The 18,992-nt window shown below is 40.2% G+C and overlaps 2 protein-coding genes and 1 non-coding gene across 5 annotated transcripts in view; all 3 read right to left on the bottom strand.

Annotated features, from left to right (window-relative positions):
- Window positions 1–6,728, bottom strand: part of LUC7L2 (LUC7 like 2, pre-mRNA splicing factor) — a 59,158-nt gene extending 52,430 nt beyond the window's left edge. The window contains exon 1 of one of the 3 annotated variants that reach the window (XM_054564146.1): window positions 6,325–6,728. In XM_054564146.1, coding sequence (XP_054420121.1) covers window positions 6,325–6,385 — 61 coding nt within the window. In that variant the 5' untranslated portion in view covers window positions 6,386–6,728. Of the gene's footprint in view, window positions 1–3,031; window positions 3,051–3,224; window positions 3,310–6,324 lie in introns of those variants that run through there. The other 2 variants (XM_054564147.1, XM_054564148.1) reach the window with 2 other exon arrangements.
- Window positions 6,729–13,033: 6,305 nt separating this feature from the next.
- On the bottom strand, window positions 13,034–16,830 carry FMC1 (formation of mitochondrial complex V assembly factor 1 homolog). Its single transcript, XM_054564149.1, has 2 exons — window positions 16,534–16,830; window positions 13,034–13,328 (listed from the first exon to the last, which is right to left on the bottom strand). Exons 1-2 carry the CDS (start codon window positions 16,669–16,671, stop codon window positions 13,125–13,127), a joined length of 342 nt encoding a protein of 113 aa, XP_054420124.1. The 5' UTR covers window positions 16,672–16,830; the 3' UTR covers window positions 13,034–13,124.
- Window positions 16,831–17,247: 417 nt separating this feature from the next.
- Window positions 17,248–17,320, bottom strand: TRNAR-CCU (transfer RNA arginine (anticodon CCU)). The gene has a single exon. It is a non-coding gene; the product is annotated as a tRNA-Arg (tRNA).
- Window positions 17,321–18,992: the final 1,672 nt, after the last annotated feature.

Raw genomic sequence — 18,992 nt, 5'->3', positions numbered from 1 at the left:
CAGCAGCCACGGCTCAAACTTTTAATGTGTATCATTCATGTGAAAGGCTTCTTAAAGCACAGATTGCTGACTCCAGGCCCAGAATTTCTCTAGGCCTGAGGCGGGTACAAGAATTTATGTACACAAATGGGCATGGTTGTATTCCAACAAAATTTCATTTACAAAAAAGCAGGTGGGCCATAGTGCCAGCCCTGATCTAAAACACCCTCAAGTATAAACTAATAGTTGGACAGAATACAGAAGCAGCTCAACAGCTAGATATAGTATAGATCTCCAACCTATTTTATCGAAAGGCAAAGCTCTGGAAATTTTAACTATGAAAGAGAAAACAGGTCTACAGAAACCTGAGGTCTCAAGAAGATAAAAACAATTTACCATGCATTCAGGAGTCATGACAAAAGATTCAGCAAGGGCAGCTGGTTAAATTCTATTCATGTTGAATCACAAAAGTCAAACATCATTGCAGATGCTTCACAACTAAATTAGAATGTATGGATCAATATCTAGACAGTGGCTTTTTTTTCTTTAAAAAAATATACAAATCCCTCTTCTCTAGGCCATGCTAAACAGCAAAATATGACATTCAGTTGACTGAGCTACATATTACGTTCTGATGGCTTTGACTTTTTAAAGTCGTAAGTTACTTAGTTAAAACAAAAACACTCAAGCTGTAGCCAATTTCTGAGTTTTTACAAACGACTTTTCTCTACAGTCTCAATAACCTTACTAAATTGACGAGCTCATCTATTTTGGCCTTGCCTTCCAATTTCTACCCTAGTGCTGCTGGTGCCCGTCCAAGACTTTTAAACCAAAAAAGAACAGAATGATTTTTCTGCAGGGTATTGAATCCATAAGACTTCTATCAGAAACTTACCCTCTCTCTTGCTCCCGTATTCTTTCTCCAGCAAAATGTTCCAACTTTTTTCATCTTCTCAGTCTACAGTTTCTTAGGAGATTAAGTTGGGTAGCGGTTTTGTTTATGCTTCTTCTATATTAACAACAGTATACTAATGGCCTTGAGCTTTTAGGATTCAATCCATTTCAATCACCTTTCTGGAATTCCATCCTTGAGGAGCATCTGCCTATCTCTGAACCCCACTGCTTGCGTGAACCCTTAGCAACTTTGAGCTTTAATGTCTGTACGGAACACCTGGTACTGAACCACTATCTTACTCAACACTGACCCATGATACCTACTTGCCCTTGAATTCCTGTTAGCATCTTGTATAAGGAGCTCACCACCATTTATGCTTATATGACATTTTTACCCAAACCAAATCAAAGCATCTACTTGCTGCTTACAGAGATTATGCAGTGATAAACAAAATGATTTTTTTCCTGGTTTTAATTGTTTTTAACTGAAGTAAAAGAATATCTCAAAATTCTAAGGCTTTCCTGAAGGGAACTAAACAACTTTAAAGAATCCAACGACAATGGAGGGTTTTATGAGGTGATACTATTACTGTTTTCTGAGCTGTTCTGTAGTAGAAATATTATTCAGAGTTCGAAATGCAAAATGAGTTAATAGTTTTTTTTTTTAATGGATTCAATATGTGGGTGTCAACAAAGCTTTCAGTATTCTGATATGCCTGGACCTCTGATTAATTCAAATATTTACTAAAACTGTTTAACCTTTTTATGTTTAACTATTGTTCAACCTTATGCTTGCTAAAATTTCTCATACTGTTAAAGAATTTACAAGCTCTAGAGTAAGATATACCCCATTATTATTTCAAAAAAAAAAAAAAAGTGTGCTTACATATTAAAGGCTATGCCTCCTTCACTTAAAATGAACAATTCAAGTGAAATAAAAGAATGGCTTACAACTGACCAAGAAATAAATATGGTCAATTATGTTAATGAAAAAAATTAAAAGAAAATGCTGTCAATGTTGATGACAAGTCGAGGAACACAGATTACAGTAAAGATAATTTTATTAAGAAAAACCACTGAATACTACTACTTCAATCTTTAATTAAATAATTTATTTTGCAGAAAGGCATCAGTGTCATACTGTTCTGTAAGTTTTACAGTCATGTATCACTGACTTGCATTAGAAACAAGTAAATAATTTTCTGACCTGTATTTTCCTGGGTAGCTCTCAGGATGAGCAATCTTTTAAGTTTACAGCCCATAAACTACAACTACTGAACAATGTAACCAATCAACAAAGAATATTAAATTCTGATTAATGTACTCTATTATTAACTGAGGAAGTATAGCATCAAGTTTAGGAAGATGACCATCAAAAATAGCTAAAGTTATCTGTAAGCTTTACTTTGCACCAAACACTCCCTAACTATGATGGACAACTAATGATGCCATAAAATTCTATTCTATATGCTACATTCTTTTTATCTACTGGTTACTTTTGAGGGCAGATTTTCATTCCTGGGTTATTTTAACGTTTTAGAGATGGTCTATGAACCCATTTAAAGGTGACAGAAATTAAGAAGTATGAAATCCTGAAAGCTACCTTCTATAACTTCCCTAGTTTCTAAACAAAGAATGCAATCTAAATTCACACCCTCAATTTTGTTTAATTCCTCTTCCTCTCCCTGCATCCTGCCAGGCCTATCTGGGATCAAAACCAGAGACTTAATCATAACCAAACTGTATTTATTGGCAAAAGAGCTTTAACTAAGGGACACTCTTGCAATTAACCCAATTCAGCACCAATCACCATAGTCTGTGTGAAGGCACTGGGTTCCTCCAAGTGTCACGCTGACAGGCCTCAAACTGCTGCTTGCATCTTCCTGTTCTCTGCTTTCAAATGGAATAGTTCAGGGAGAACAAATTATCCCTCTCCCTTCTTTCAATTCTAACAACTAAAACAAAGATATTTATAAAATTTAACATATCCTACACTTCAGATGAAAGATACTGATTTCTATGTACTATGCTTCCTCTCTCCTAAAAATTTAAAATATTATTTTTCCAAGATTTTTGGAGTATAACATAGGAAATTGTTTGGTTTCCCATTTAACAAATTACAGATTTAACTTGAGGCAAAAAAGGTTAAGCGACTTACCCAAGGTTACAATTAGAGGTACAGCTGGGGCTAGAAACCAGGTCTCCTGAGTCTCAGCCCAGTGCTCTTTTCCTTAGCCCATGATGCCTTATCAGAAAAATCCAAATACAGTCAGACCCCCAGTTACATGGGTATGAGTTACACTGATTCACATATACAAACTTTATATAGTGTGACCAATGTTTCAACTCACGCGGTACCCTGCTTCCATTTATGCAGTATGCCAGGCATCGGCACGATTTTCAGTGGCACACAGGCGGTTGCCACCACCAGGGCCCTAGGCAAAATTGCAAAGAAGGCAAAGTTTGTCTTTGGCCCTCCCACCTCCCTTAGACATTCCTCTCCCACCTCATGGTCATCCCCCTGCCCAGCCTCCCAGCGTCATCATGCTGCCCTCTGGTTGTCCAAAGCCCCCCACTGTCACCACTCACCCAGGACTGTCCTTTCTGGAAGTGCCCAGTGAAAAAAATGTTACCTCTCCAAGAGGGGCCATAGGGGTGGGGGAGGGGGGGGAAGAATGGGGACAACGGCGATAGTCTCAATTAAAAAAAAAAAAAATTACCTCTCCATTTCCCTGCCACTAAAATTCCTATTCCTGAGAATTTCAGTGAAGTTTAGATAATCTAAATGATTAATTGATTTAAGTAATTCGAAATAAGGTACATTTAACAGACTTAAATCTCCAAGGAGTTTAAAAAATAATTAAAAACTCTGATTTTGGGGAGCAGGAGGTACAAGGTTTGCCCACTGCCCCAAGCCTCCTGTGCCACTTTAGATTCCCTCAAAGATGGGACACTAAAGGTTGAGGGGGTTATTGCCACCTTGAGTCCCACTACCCTGGAAGACAGTGGTTGCTTTATAGTTAGTATCCAGGATTAAAATTTAAAAAAAAAAAAAAAAAATTTGGACAGAGCTGCCTTAAATACCTCCTACCTACCTTTTCCAACTCTCTCTCACCTCTTGAATCCCCAATTCCACCTTAGTGCCAAACACAACCAACAGCAGTCCCTGTATGCTGTTCCTGTGTCCAATACAAAGCTTCCCATTATGTGGTTTCATATTACATAGTGTTACTGAGGAAGTATCCACATTCCCCTATCCCTGGATAACTTGAAGTTGACTACATGCTAATAAAGAACAACTCTAATTATGTAAAGGTCCTCAATCATAAAATGAAATATGTAAACTCATTCAACTATCTGGTATCGGGTTAAGAAGGAAAAGAATGTTCTGATTAATATCTTTTATGTATACATAAAAGAATTTATGTATCTAAAAAAACATTCAATTCTTTTCCTTGAAAGTAGTTTCTTACTTCTAGCCAACACAGCAGTGAAAACCTAGTCACTTTGGCTAAATAATATTGTGGACTCTTAAACATGAATTCATTGGTAAATCCTCTTAGTCTGGATGCAATAAATAAATAAATAATCAGTAACAGACACAAAAAATATGAATTTATTTATATACACAACAGGATGGATTTTAAGAAATCCATGTCATGTTCTAACTACATACACAGGAAAATATATATATACACATATGTATGTATGTATGTGTGTGTGTATATGTATATATATTCGGTTTAGCTTTGCAATCCTAGATTGGCTACTTAGTTCAGAAATTTTTCAGGTGAAAATAGTGTACTCTGATCCAATTATCCTCCCTGTAAAATTAGGAAATTCAATCCATGCAGAAGGTACCAAAAATGGTATCCAGCTAGGATCTAAAAGATTATGGAAAATAAATATTAAACAATTTCTATAATTTTATTATAGAATAATTCTGCCAGCTAAAATCCTAAAATAAGCCCCTTCACAATTGTGTCTTCATAATGAAAAAGGAGCAATGTTAAGACATGCTGCAGATGTAAAATGACCATTCTTATCTAAAAGTGAAAAATGATAACGGGTAAGTTTCTCTAAGTGGCGTTTTAAACTGTTACCTTTCAAGGATTTACTACACAAATAAAATTCATTTCTTTCCCAATCTTTCCCTCCTCTCTATACAACCACAAGTAAACCTGACATCTACACCTATTTGTCTACGTGTTCTACAAGGAATAAAGTTCCCATTATGGGTTTTTATTAAAATTGAACTGTGAACACCGAAAAGCCATTCTAAATATGCATTGCCAAAAATGTTTGAATTCAATAAATTTTTAAAAAACTACTCACATATTTTGCTGCAAAACATTCAAGAAAATTATAAGAGCGACTTAAAAATTTAAGACTGTGTCTTTTCTTTTATATCAAGCAATTTAACTTGTTAAAAGCAATTTTCCAATGGCTGTGAAACTATTTGCCTATACAAGCAACATACAAAAATAAACAAGTGTTTTATTTTGTTTTTAAGAAAGTATTGAACTAGATCTTTCCTCCATAGTAGCATGGATTTGAGCTGAATTTTAAAGAGTACATTACTAATTACCGACAACAAAAAAGCAACATTTCATCTTTTTATTTAAAAATTCTCTTTATAACAAAAAGATATCCAGCAATTAGTAGTTTTCTATACAAATTCTAATCTAAGTGCCTAAAGGAATCGTTTCCCTCAATTCTACTTCACTGGGCACCACATTTTCAAAATGGCTCTACTTGGGGCACATGCAAGATTTGTCAATATTTACTGAACAAAGCCTCTATTAAATTGTCTAACAAAATGGAGGTCTCGGAAAAACAGGACATAACATTTTTCTTTTCCACAAAATGGGGCCAAACACACCCACTCAAGAAACCATGGTTTGGGTCAGATTTTTTAAGAATACTTGATCTTGCGGGGGGTCGAGTGTGCATTTCTGGGACTGGATTCTTAGTAAAAGGTTTCCTCCGGACCCAGGTAAAGGGGATGGGGTGGGGGCCGTTCTCTCTGGATGCTCGGGAGGGCGGCGGCGAGGGAAGATCCCAAAGATCCCAAAGCTCTGGATTAGGGAACAACACAGGGGGCGGAGGCTCTAGCGGTCCGTAGGTACCTAATCAGACCACTAAACTGGCCGCCGGACTACGCAAGAGAGACGTGGGCTCTCCGGTCCAGGCAAGTCAACACTGAATGCTCAAACTCTCCTTTCAGCTTCCAGGCCCCGCCTAACCCCATTGGCAGCGGTTCCCGCCAATCCGCTCGGACACCGCCCCCCCAGCCCGCCTGCCCAGTCCTGATTGGATGGGACCGGAGCCGGGACCTCGTGTTACCAATCTGGGAGCCCCTTACTCAGTCACACACGCAAAGCCCAGGTGCGCCCGCAGAGCCCCTTCTCCATCCCCTCCCCCACCCCCAGGGCACTGGCAGAGACTTACCGTCCCGGGAGGTGCCCATCAACTGGTCCAGCATCGCGCGCATCTGGGCCTGCGCCGACATGGCTGCGGTGTAGCGGCCGGGCGGACAGGCGGGGGTGGGGCGCAGACCAGGCCCTTTCGGGCAGTGGGGGACAAGGGGAAGGGCTGGGGGAAGGTGAGACGCTGTCTCGGTTGCCGCCGCCGCCCGAAAGCGTGCGTAAAAGGAGCCAGAGGATTTACAGCAGAGTCCGGGTTGCGCTCCTGAAGACGACGCGTACCCGGAAGACAGCAGCCCCCGAAAACGACCCTCGTTCCCTCAATCCCTGTCCGATTCCTGGGACAGAAGCGATATTAGCCACCCGCCAGCAGCCGTCACCCCCCCCTTCAGGCTCTGACGCCGCTCGCCACCGCCGTCGCTGCGACGTGAGCGCGCACGCTGCTCGCGCTTAGTCGTTTTCTGCGGGGGCTCCACCAACTGCCGTCCAACTGTACTTGCTCCGCCCGCTCCGCCCGCCCCGCCCAGGAAGGGTTCCACCCTAACGGCTCTCGTGCGCGTGCACGTGAGTTCTCCTGCCCCCTCCCCTCAGATATCGCGAGAGTTTGGTGCTTCCACGAACCCTGGAGCAGGATCCGCCTTAGGCGCCAAATCTTATGTTCCTCGCTACAGGTCGGATAGGGCTGTGAGGGACCTTGTACTTGTGAACCAAGCCCAAATTAGTAAATGTACCGGAAGGTTAGGCCGAATTCAAAGTGAGTAAGAGACCTTGCGGGTCGGCTCGACTGTTTGCAGTCAAAATAGTTATGGGCGTATTCCTGACGAATACTTACCGACCAATTAACTCGTTTTCAGGGGCCCACCATGAATTGTGCAGACTCAACCTTTTTCTCCCTGCTGCCCGACCCTTTACAAAAGGAGCCGTGGAGATCTGACATCTATCTGGTTCGTTTTCTTTCATCTACATAGAGGCGTTAAGCTCCCCGCACGGGGATAAGTCAAATTCGGGAAATAACACCCGGAATTGATACACTGGGAAACAAGAGATGTAACGCATTTCGGATTAATATCATCATTACTTGTAATAACGGCAGGAAGCTGATAGTCTAAATTACGGAGAGTAAGCGATATTCTGAGGAAGGAGAGGAGGTGATCTTGCAGAGAATTTTTTCCTGCTTGAGAGAAATTTGAAGGATAAGGCCTTTTTATTGTATCAGCAGCAACGGAAAAAGCCTGTGTTCATAACTTGCCGTCGCCCTGGACTCAAAACCTTTGGTGGGACCTTGAGCAATTTATTTCTTAATGTCATGTTTAATGTAAATAGGAACTTTATAGCATTGTTGTGAGAACTAAAAGAGCTAAAAGAAAATGCTGAGCCCAAAGCCTGGCCCCAGCGCTTTAACGTTTTGTTTTTTATAAACTCTTTAATTCTTCAGGATGAGATATAGGTACTTCTAGATACTTTGAAAGGAAATAATGGTGTATTTTTTGTTTCATTAAAATTTTATATACATTGCTTTGGAACTTTATTAGCATGATCAACAAAAAATTAACATGAAATAGCAATCATTGACCCTGGATACTTTTATATGCATATTGAGCCAATAAAAATTTTGGAATCACGTTGCCTTTAGTAACTGCCAAAACAGTTCCATTCAATTATTCGAATAACTCAAGATTCAAACCACTCCAAATACTACAAATGTCATCCTTTGAAAATTATGTACAATAAAAGAAAAATGTTCAATTACTGTGTCCCAAACAGATGCACTATTATGTATGTATAGTATCTGTAAGAGAGAAATTACTAAAGTGTTGAAAACTTATGTTAGTCAAGGGATTTTAGTCTTAACCTTGTCTTTTACCTTTCTGGTTGCTTACATCTCTTATAAACAGCATTTAATTTTTGTTTTTAAATAGTCTGATAATCACTTTTAATTGAAGCATTTAATCATTTATATTCATGTCATTAGTCCTACATTTCGGTTTGAACTTTTTATGTTGTCTATTTGTCTCAAATATTTTGTTTAATATTTCTTTCCTTTCTTGCTTGCCTTTTAATCATTCCATTGTTAACCCTTCTTGTAGTTTGGAAGTTTTATTCCATTTTTATTCTTTTAAGGGTTACCCTAGAAGTTATAACAGGCATTTTTAATGTATCGAAGTCTACTTTCATCAATACCTTTACAAGTCCCCCAGAGAGACATCACAAGGAATCTAGGAAGCCAACTCCATTTAACTTCTTGTTATATGCTCTTATGTGTTTTAGTTGTTTTTTTAAAAACCAAGTTTCATATAATCGATGTTTACTTACCTCTTTCTTTGTTCTTCATTCCTTCTGGAATCTCTGCCTTTCCACCTGGGATCATTTCCCTTGTGTCTGAAGTTTAAACTTTAGGACAGGAGTCAGCAATCTGCAGTCCACAGGCCAAATCTAGCCTATTACCTATTTTTATGAATAATTTCATTGGAATACTGCCAGGCACATTCATTTGCTATTGTTTGTGGTTTCTTTTGAGCTACAACGGCAGAGTGGTTATGAGAGATACCATAGCATATGGCCTGCAAGACTAAAATATTTTCTATCTGGCTCTTTATAGAAGTTTGCCTACCGTGTTTGTTTGCTTTTGTATTTGCCTGTTAGCAAGGGGCTCTCCCACTTTATTTTTATTTACTGATTTTAGAGAGAGAGAAAGAGACAGAGAGAGAGAAACATCAATTTGTTGTTCCACTTATTTATGCATTCATTGGTTGATTCTTGCATGTGTCCTGACCAGGCATTGCCCCCTCAACCTTGGCATATTGGGATGGTGCTCTAACCAACTGAGCTACCTGACCAGGGCCTCTCATTTTTGTTGATCTGAAAAGATCTTTATTTTGCTTCTCTTCATTCCAGATGAATATATTTATTGGGTTTAGAATTCTCAACTGGAAGTTACTTTTTTTTGGCATATGGATTGTATCTTTCCTGCCTTTTACGTTCCATTGCCCCTAAGAAGTCAGTTCTCAGTCTGTCACTACCTTCTCTTGAAGATAGTTGGCTGCTTTCCAATTTTGCCTTTGGTTTTCTGCAATTTACTGTGATGTATCTGGGTGTGGATTTTTTTATTTTTTTTTAAGATTTTATTTATTTATTTTCATAGGGAGAGAGGGAAACATCCATGTAAGAGAGAAACATTGATCAGTTGCCTCTTGGACTTGTCCCAACTGGAACCAAAACCCACGCATGTGCCCTGACCGGTAATCAAACCAGCAACCTTTCACTTTGCAGAAGGATGCCTAACCAAGCCACACTGGTCAAGGCTGAATTTATTTTTATTTATTGCACTTGAAAGAGTCTTGAGTTATGCTAAATATATGCTAAATCCTAATAGAATTCAGTGAGAGGAAGCAGTTGAAGGTAAAGGAGAAAAGGTAAGAGAGAGCAAAGTCAAAAATGTCATAAAGCAAGTACCATATCAAAAAGTAGAGTAGTAAGTTAACACAGTGCCAAAACGACAGGATTCTCTTGTTCTGGGAACTTCCTAGTATGAAAGGATGATTACTAATACAGTGCATGTTCCAGAATCAATTCATTCTCTTTCTAACACTGAGTTCAGCTAATTCTTAATAAGAGGTACAGATTGATTACATACAGACAAAAATGGCCTGAGCAAATTTTTTAAACCACAAGAAATAACTTATCCATACTCCAAGAAGACTGGTGGCAATAAGGCTTAGAGGAGGGTTTGTGATAAAAGAATGAGAGTATACTAAAAAAGATGAAAATAAGATTTTCTTTTGTCAGGCATTTATTATGTACTGTGCAAATGTTTTATGTAAACATTATTCTCATTTATTACAACCACCTTGATGGCATTTCCGTTTTAGAGAAGAGGGAGCAAGTTCAATTCAACTAACCTGCCCAAGGTTACACAGCTGGTAAATTATAAGATGGGATTAAAACCGAGGTCTACATGAGTTAAAACCTGGAATAAATATTTTTTTTTGTTTTTTGTTTTTGTTTTTATTTTTTTACTTTTAGATGCAAAGAGAGGGAGAAAGAGGGAAGGAAATATCAACACAGGAGAGATACATGGATCAGTTGCCTGTCTCTTGCCCCTTAGTGGGGACCTGACCCACAACCCAGGCATGTGTCCTGACGGGATCAAACTCACAACCTCTCAGTTCACAGGCTGGTGCTCAATCCACTGAACCACCCCAGCCAGGGCCATAATATTTCTTACTTTGTTAGGCAGTTCTGCGTCCATTTGCTTTCTATAAAAGGTTATTTATTGTATATATAATATTGTAACAACAAGAAAATGAAAACATCAACCTATCCTAATCCTTTTGCTTCCTTTTTAGCAAACATGTTTGGATAGTAATATATTGGGTTGGCCAAAAAGTTCATTATGTTTTTCCTGTAATGGCTCTAGCAGCGCTTAGTTGTCTTTAACGTCTTTCAAAATAATTTTGTTAGATTGTATTGTGACAGTTGTCATGTCAGTCTGCATTTTAAAAAAAACCAAAATTGGTGAATTTTTGTGCAGCCATTTTAATATTGAAGATGGGAGAAAATATGCAACATTTTTGGCATATTATGCTTTATTATTTCTAGAAAGGTAAAAAGGCAACTGAAATGCAAAAAATGATTTGTGCAGTGTATGGAGAAGGTGCTGTGACTAATCAAACATGTTGAAAATGGTTTGTGGAGTTTCTGGGTACTATTGACATTTTGGCCAAATAATTCTTTGCTGTGGGGCTATCTTATGCATTGGAACGTGTTTAGCAGCCCTGCTGGCCTCTAACCACTAGAAGCCAATAGCAGGAGATAGCCGACATACTCAAAATTTCCAAACCAATAAAGTTATTTGTGAAAATGGAAAATGTGTCTTTCATTTTACGGATAAACCATAACGGACTTTTTGGGCAACCCAATACCATGTCGATGAAACAGACGGGAAGAGAAGTATGTTAAACATTTACAGTTTCTCCCTGGCCAGGTGGCCTCGTGGGTTGGAGCCTTGTGTCATACACCAAGAAAAAGTTGGGTTCAATTTCCGGTAAGGGCACATACCTAGGTTGCAGGTTTGATCCCTGTGGGGACACATTTGCAAGGCAACTGATCAGAGTTTCTCTCTTAACAACGATGCTTCCTCCCTCCTCAAACTCCCTTCCTCTCTCTCTAAAATCTATAAACATATCCTTGAGTGAGGATTAAAAAGAAAAAAAGACATTTCTAGTTTTTGATCTGGTCAATTGAATAATGCTGTTTGACCTCTTAATACTATTATTTTAATACTATTATTTAGGAGATGGTGCAATGCTTTATAAATAGGTCTGTTCAGATTATATTCCTTCCAATGAGCAAAATTAACTGAGCAGTGAATTCAAAACAATGATTGAATAATTCTATATTTAAGTCACTATGGCAGGTGCTTTCAAGACCATAAAAATGAATGACACTTGATCCTTACTCTCAAGAACCATACAGTCCAAGAAAAAGAGGTTAGGTAAGACATGTTTACAATTACGATACCGGAAGACTCTGACATATGCCACAAAGGGCGAAGATAAAGACGACTTGGTAGTTTACAGAAAGAATAGTTTGTATTTGAGAAATTCTGGATGTTAGAAACAAGAGGGCCATTTAGGAGAATAATTTAATACTTCAACCAGAAGATTATCAGTGCCTAAAGTAGGACAGAGGCAGTGAAGATTGAGGAGGGAGAAGGATGTTAGACCTACTACAGAAGCAGAAATTGCCAGCTGATTGGATGTGGAAAAAGGAGAGAGGAATACAGAATGAAGCCCAAGTTTTTCACTTGGTCAAGTGCGCTCCAATAGAGAATTAAAGAGGAAGAGCAATTTGACATGAAGGTTTGAAGGCAGAAGGAGAAGTCAGTGTATTCTTTCTCCCTCTCCCTGGTTTTCCTCCTGAGGCCTAGAGTTGAGTGGTGTCCATGATCTTATACTAAGAGTCACCTCTCCCAGGCCAAGGGATGCAGTACAGTGGGGGGCAAAAGTAGGTTTACAGTATGAGTACATGGAAGTTTTTTTTTTATTTATGAATGATTGTATTGTTTATTATTAACCTACTTTTACTCACCCCATAATAACACCCCACTGTTGTCAGCCCATCCTGTTGACCTTAATTCAGGCCACATCTTTATGTATCTCATTAACTCTCCTCAATAACCCCATTTGAGTGTGCCACTTGTTTCCTACCAGGATATTAGTATATTTCTAATCAAGTACAATTGTATATTTGTATATGCATAGGAAGTATCTGAAAAGATGCATATGAACATATTAGTAATAGTGACCACCTGGGAATGGGAATGGGAGAAGGGAGAGACAAAGGGAAAGAAAAGTAGACTTTGCCCTGACCAGTGAGGCTCGGTTGGTTGGGTGTCACCCAGCTTTTGATTCCTGGTAGGGGCACATGCCTGGGTTGTGGGTTAGGCGTGTACAAGGGGCAACCGATCAATGTTTCTCTCTCTGTCTTTCTCCCTCCCTTTCCCTCTGAAAATAAATAAAATCTTTAAAAAAAGAAAAGAGGGCTTTTATGTCTATACTATTTGAATTCCTTACCAATAGGCTTCTATTTAAAATAAAAATACTAATAAAGAGTTTTAAAAGTAAATGCAGAACATCAATCAATCTAGTGTAAGAAGTTCAGTAAATTCACTGAGAGTAAAGATGAAATGTCCTTAAGAAACACTTGGCCAACAAAATTACAGAAAAAATCCCTAAACTTTAAAAAAAATTTAATAATAAATACATAATGATAGAAATAATTAAATTCTTGTATGAAGGCAGCATCCAAGGAATTTCTCCATTTTCATGGCTCCCAGCCCTTCCCTCCGGGCTGCTGAGGCAACTTGAGACCCACCAAGCCAGCCGACTCCTCCACTGAGCGCTCACCCTTGCCATGAAATTCCTGATGAAGGGCCACATGTTCACGGACGCTGCGGAGGAGGCAGAGATAGGTGGCAGCTTGGAAATGAAGCTCATGTTGGGCCCTGCACAGCTTCTCACTGGTGACCTAGAGAAGTAGCAAAGTCATATACTCTATCAACAGCCCACCTAAAGGCCACAAAATAAGATTTAATAAACATTCTAGAGAATGAAATACAACTGAAAAGGAAATAGAAACATGTATATGTACACTTAATACATACACACAGGAACTCTGTAATTGATAATTCAGAAAGCTGACCTCCAGTTAATTTGCAATTAAGAAGAGTTTTACAAAGTTTCATAGAAGTGTTTTATTGAATTAGCACACCTTTTTTTTTTAAGAGAATTTTTGTGAGTTTATTTTAGCCAAACTGATGACAATTTCTGGGAAGCAGTATCTCAACAAATTGAGAAAACACTACAGGGAATAGCAGTTTTGCACCTTATTTTCTACATTAGAATCAACGAAGTCATAAGGGCATTACATAAAATCCATTGGTGATAGATTAGGGAGGTGGGAGAAAGCAAAGTGGGGAAATTTCCAGGAGTGGATTAAAATGATAGATACATACTTCTTTTGCATAGACTGGTACAAGATAGTTAACCATTAGCACACATTTTAATAGTGGAAGAAAGTCTTCTAGTTTCAACTCTCTCATTTTACAAAAGAGGAAACTAAAGCCCAAGGAGGCTGGGTGGTTGGTGAATGACAGAGGTGGACAACTATAATCAGGTCACTGGTCATTAATGTCACCTCAGAAATATAATTTAGAACTTTCTCCCCTTCAAATAAAGGGCTGCTCCTTACATGACTGTGGACTTCGGTTAATGTGACGTATGCCTTTCACGTCAATGACAATTTAAAATTTATTTTGTCTAAAAAACAGCTTTGTCCTCAATAGTAATAAAATGAAGGTTTTACATCTAAAAGTAATATGCATATATTCACGTTACTCTTACTCTCACAATTTACTTATCCATCTGAAAAACCTGGATTCTGATGATGCTCAGAAGATGGAAACTTCATAGCCATTCTTAAGTCCTCAGTGACTTAAAAGCTGTTTTTTTCTTTATAATTAATTTCCAGATGAAGGAAGTTAGTCCACTGTCCTTCACTTGACCAGTTTTGGGTTCTGAGGCTGTGAGAAAGGGGCAGGAAGGCTGAGGTGGAGATGGGTGCATAGCCTCGAATGACTTCAGGAGCCCTGTCCAGTGTGGATTAATCTGGCCCCACTGCCTACAGAATCCCCTTTCTTTATTTAAATACCTAGTATTAGAATCAAAATTAGAATGTATGGTTTAAGATCTGCAGATCACATGTGTGAAAATGCCACTCAAATGCTGTTCAAAAACAATTCATCTGCTTTAATCAATTTTTTATAGTTAAAAATTTATGAGATCAACACCAATGCCAAACATTAACAAACGGTAGTATCTACTTGGTATATAAACCTAAACTGTAGGATTTGAAATAGGAATTCTATGTTAGTATAGAACAAGAGAATACTGTCCTTGATTTAGCTAGGCCTGAATCATGAGGAGTCTGGAGAGAAGGGTCAATCAAGAATATAACATAGTAAATGAATCAAAAGAGATAAATGAAATAGAGAAGTCTATTTTCCCTAAGGAGAAAGGGGAGGTTTCTCCCCACCTGAACTCCTTCAGCCTAGGAAACGGAGAGAGAGAATGGGCATACATGAAGACTGAGTTGGCACTGAGCCCGCAGGAAATAGGAACCATTCCCCATATCCTTATGTGCATTCCACAGAGTGGTGTTTCTGGAATTTATAGCATGAATTTCTGATTTATTGCCGAGGAATTTTAGAGCAATTACCAAGCCTTTCTTAAGGACAGTAATACTGCTTCCATAGGGGACAGCTATAAACATGACACCTTCTTAATAATCTGAGTGACCTTCTTTCTACCACCTACCTCATCTTCCTCCACTCCACCAATCACCCTGTAAGCTTTAGCCATTCTCAGTTGTCAGTTTTCACTTCTAGACTTCATTTGTGCAGCTTATTTACTTGTATCTCATCCTTCCCAGTCACCATTTGCTTTCTAACTCCAATTTATCCTTAAGTCCCTGCTTAATGAATTGCCTTCTGAAAACCTACTCCTGCGTATTAGAAATCACTGTTGTCTACTGCCTGAGCACTGACTTACTCTAAGTGCTTGGTCATATGGATGACCCTCAGGTAGACGGTAAACTTCTTGTAAGACAGGACCTATGTGCATCTTATTCATTGCTTTTAGCCAAGTTCCTAAAAGTCCCTAACACTGTGGCCTTTTAACAATTAGCTGAATTTTAGTTCTAATATTTTGTATTCTAACTCTAACTTCCATGGCTCAGAAATTCAGCATTTAGGTTGACAGTTCTCCATTCTCCTACATGGTTCAAAAGACTGTATGTTTTCTTGCAGAGCCCAAGATGACTCTCCAATGTATTATTTCTGAGGTAGGTTGCAACCTCTCTCCAGACCAGCTTCATAACTTCAAAGGCAGTAGTTAATGGAAGACTCTCATTTGGGAACCAGGCATCCTAGATTTTAGTTGTTCTTATACATGTCGCTTAAAGGGTCACTGTCCCTTAGTCTCAGTTGTCCATTTAAAAAAAAAATGAAACTATATTCTATTGCTCTCGCCTAAGGAGGATACGGTGTATGGATTTCACAAAGGAATTTCTCAAGGATGGCTTCCCCTATGTTCCCATTTAGCAGCCACAGAAGGAAAACTACAACGTCCAAAAGCAGGTTAATGTCATACCTGACAGTACAAGCCCATTACAAGTTTCTAGTTCCGCTCTACAAGGCACCATTTTTCAAAGTGGTGTAGGAGGTAGAAATTAAGTGAAACAGTTCCTGCTCTTCAGGAAGCTCCCTATATTCCATGCATTATTAGTTGGTTGGGTTTTTTTTCTGCCTCAAAAATTGCTTCTGAAAATAGCTTTACGACGGAAGGGGCGGGGAGAGTGGACAGATGTTGTGGGTAGTGACCCTACACTTGTCCACCTTGTACACACACCTTTCCCCCCCGTAGTTCCTCCAAAGACAGCCAATGAAATCCTAAGGAACGGCTCCACCCCCGGGCGACGTACCCTCCCGCCCGTGCAGGGTCAACCCCTGGGCTAAGGCCAGGGACCAGAGCCCAGGTAGGGCCTGGGGGTTTCTCGGAAGGAATCGGACCGGGTGGGAGGGTCGGCTTCAGACAGCCCGGTGCTAGGGCCCGGCGCTCTCTTCACCCGCCCATTTCCTACTTTCCCTCCCAACCCTGGACAGAGGCTTCCGTACCCGATGTGCACGGAAAGCCTTCACGAGATACCGATAGGCTGCGGTGTCGCGATAGGGTCGGCCAGTGGCTGCGTTCATGTAGCGCAACTCCCGTAGAAGGCCTCGCAAAGTGCGCGCCGGAGACCCGAGGGCCGCCATTTTCCCGTGCTCTGAGGCTGGTGCCCTGCGGCGCCCTACGGCGCCCTACGCCCCTCTAATTCCCTCACCCCTAAGCCCAGCCGCTTAATGGTACGGTCGGACCCACACTAACGGCTCCCCTCATCGATTGCAAAACAGTGGGAAGTCTCACTTCCCTTCTCTGCGGAGCCTTATTAATCGAAAGCCGAGCGGAGCCCTAAGGAGTTAAGGGAAAGGCAAAGGGAAGCCGAGGGTTACTGACGAGCTAGGAGAAAAGCCAGGCGAAGGAAAAGGAAGTCCTTTCTTAGCTGCATTTAAGAAGTTATTAGTTGGCCGACCTCTTGAACCTCGAGTAATGAAAGGCTGGCGGAAGTCGACCTGAAACAGAACACGCTGAAACTATTTTTAGGGGAGATAACAATTAAACGTATTGACTTCCCAAAATCAGAGGAAGAGAATAGTGTTCCGATTCTCTTAAAGTGTAACCTAACAGCATAAAACCACACATACACTTAGCTTTTTTTTTTTTTTTAAGTAAAATTAAGTTGGTGTATCGTTGCAAATGTTTCTTAGAAGGAAAGAAGGGAAAAAACTAATCACCCCAGATGGGACTCGAACCCACAATCCCTGGCTTAGGAGGCCAATGCCTTATCCATTAGGCCACTGGGGCTTCTGCAAATGACATCCTGCAACGACGTATTCAATTTTTTCCTCTTTGGTACGTCATTTTTACCATGGTCTCTCCTTAACCTATCCTGGGACACCACACCTAGTACCAATATGAGAGACGAAGCATGCTGGGAGTTGTAGTTAAGAGAACAAAAGGCTGCGTTACAACTCCAAAGGCTTTACCCTCGAACAGCACCGTGGCGCCGAACGGAGAACGGGGACGCGCACGGTTTTGCATACGCGTGTGCCTGTGTGGGTGTTCCTGCGCCTGCGCAGAAGCAGGCTTGCGACGTCGCGGAGCCGAGCACGCTGGACGAACTGGCTGAATCTCCGAGACTCGCCCTTCTAGGAGTGTGCTCGGTAGGGTTTTTAACCGGAAATAGCCGGCCGTTTCCGGCGTTGCGGCTTTCCGGACTTTGTTTGCTTCTAGCCCACCGTTAGGTGGCGTTTGCAGAGGTCATTTTCTATTTCCGGTTGAAGGGCCGAGGCTATTTCCGCAGAGTGGTGAGGTACATAGCCATCACTTGCCTTGCGAATTGGAGGTTCAGTAATAAACTTGGAACAACGGAGGATTAGTGCGTTAGGAATTAGCTCGTTGGAAATAATTAGGAGTGGTTTATTTTCTGATTCTGTTCTTAATTGTATAACTTGGGTAAGGCACTTCTCTGAGATTCAGCCACCTTAACCCTTGATTACAATCTCGCAGTGGCTCCCCAGTGCCTGTAATAAAGTTCAGACTACTGGCCAAACCTAAGTTGACCCTTATTTCAGCCTTCAACTCACAATGTTCTGTTTCCTATCACCCTGTCCTCCAGCTATCTGAACTTCTCTCATTGTCTTACCACACTTGTTATCCTTTCTGCCTCAAACTTAACCGTTTGTATTAATATTCCTATTTGCCCTTTGGGCTTCAAGTTTCCTCGGGAGGTCTAGGCCAGACACTTACCTAGGCCGTTGTGGTTAAGTTAAAATGATTCACTTCACTTCTGGGCTTCTCTGGATTACCTCCATAATTTTACCTTTTACAGCTAGGTTATCTCAGCTGCATCATCTTCCACGTGAGCCAATATGCAACTGCTCGAGACTCAGGAATTCCCACTCTAACAGGTCTTTTCTAGGTCTCCCGTCAGAGTCCACCAGTTAGAGCTGTGGCCAACTGTATGTAACCTTTCATATTTAGGCTGGAATCCTGACACTCCCAGAATCAACAGAAGAGGAAACTAGAATGACTTAATGTGAATGAATCTCCCTGTTAACATTTATAAATATTCATTTTGTCAACCTGTAATTCACAAGTATCTGGTGGTTGTTTTTTTTTTTTTTACTATTTTTTACAAGTATCTGATTTTTAAAGGCAAATACGCAGAAGGGGTTAGGGATAATCCTCCTAACAAAAATTTGTTAGAAATAAGATGTAGTGAATTTAAGCCAGCTCTGAGTAAGTGGGGGAATTTATAGGAAGTAGGCCTTCAATAACTGTTGACCTGTTGCAGTAAGAAGTCATTTTGAGTTCCTTTTTACTGAGCTGCCAAGAGGCTTTTCTTCCACCCTAAGCCATTCTTACATCAAGGTAGAGTAAATAGATCATAAAATGTTGGCTTTATGTAGCCACTAGTCAGTCTCCATAGATATGCTGCCCCCTGCAAACAGTCCTCTCCTGATTGTGTGAGTAT

This window comes from Pteronotus mesoamericanus, unplaced genomic scaffold (assembly GCF_021234165.1).
Source record: "Pteronotus mesoamericanus isolate MK-2021 breed Mesoamerican mustached bat unplaced genomic scaffold, CSHL_Meso_final scaffold_85, whole genome shotgun sequence".
NCBI lineage: Eukaryota > Metazoa > Chordata > Mammalia > Chiroptera > Mormoopidae > Pteronotus > Pteronotus mesoamericanus.
The sequence above is the reverse complement of the archived record's forward strand: the minus strand, read 5'-3'. Positions and strand labels throughout refer to the sequence as shown.

Bases quoted from the DNA above. Each gene is read 5' to 3' on its own strand.
- FMC1 (XM_054564149.1), bottom strand. From the start codon at position 16,671: ATGGCGGCCCTCGGGTCTCCGGCGCGCACTTTGCGAGGCCTTCTACGG. The intron at 13,329-16,533 runs GTACGGAAGCCT...CTACTTCTCTAG, and splicing joins AGGCTTTCCGTGCACATCGG to GTCACCAGTGAGAAGCTGTG.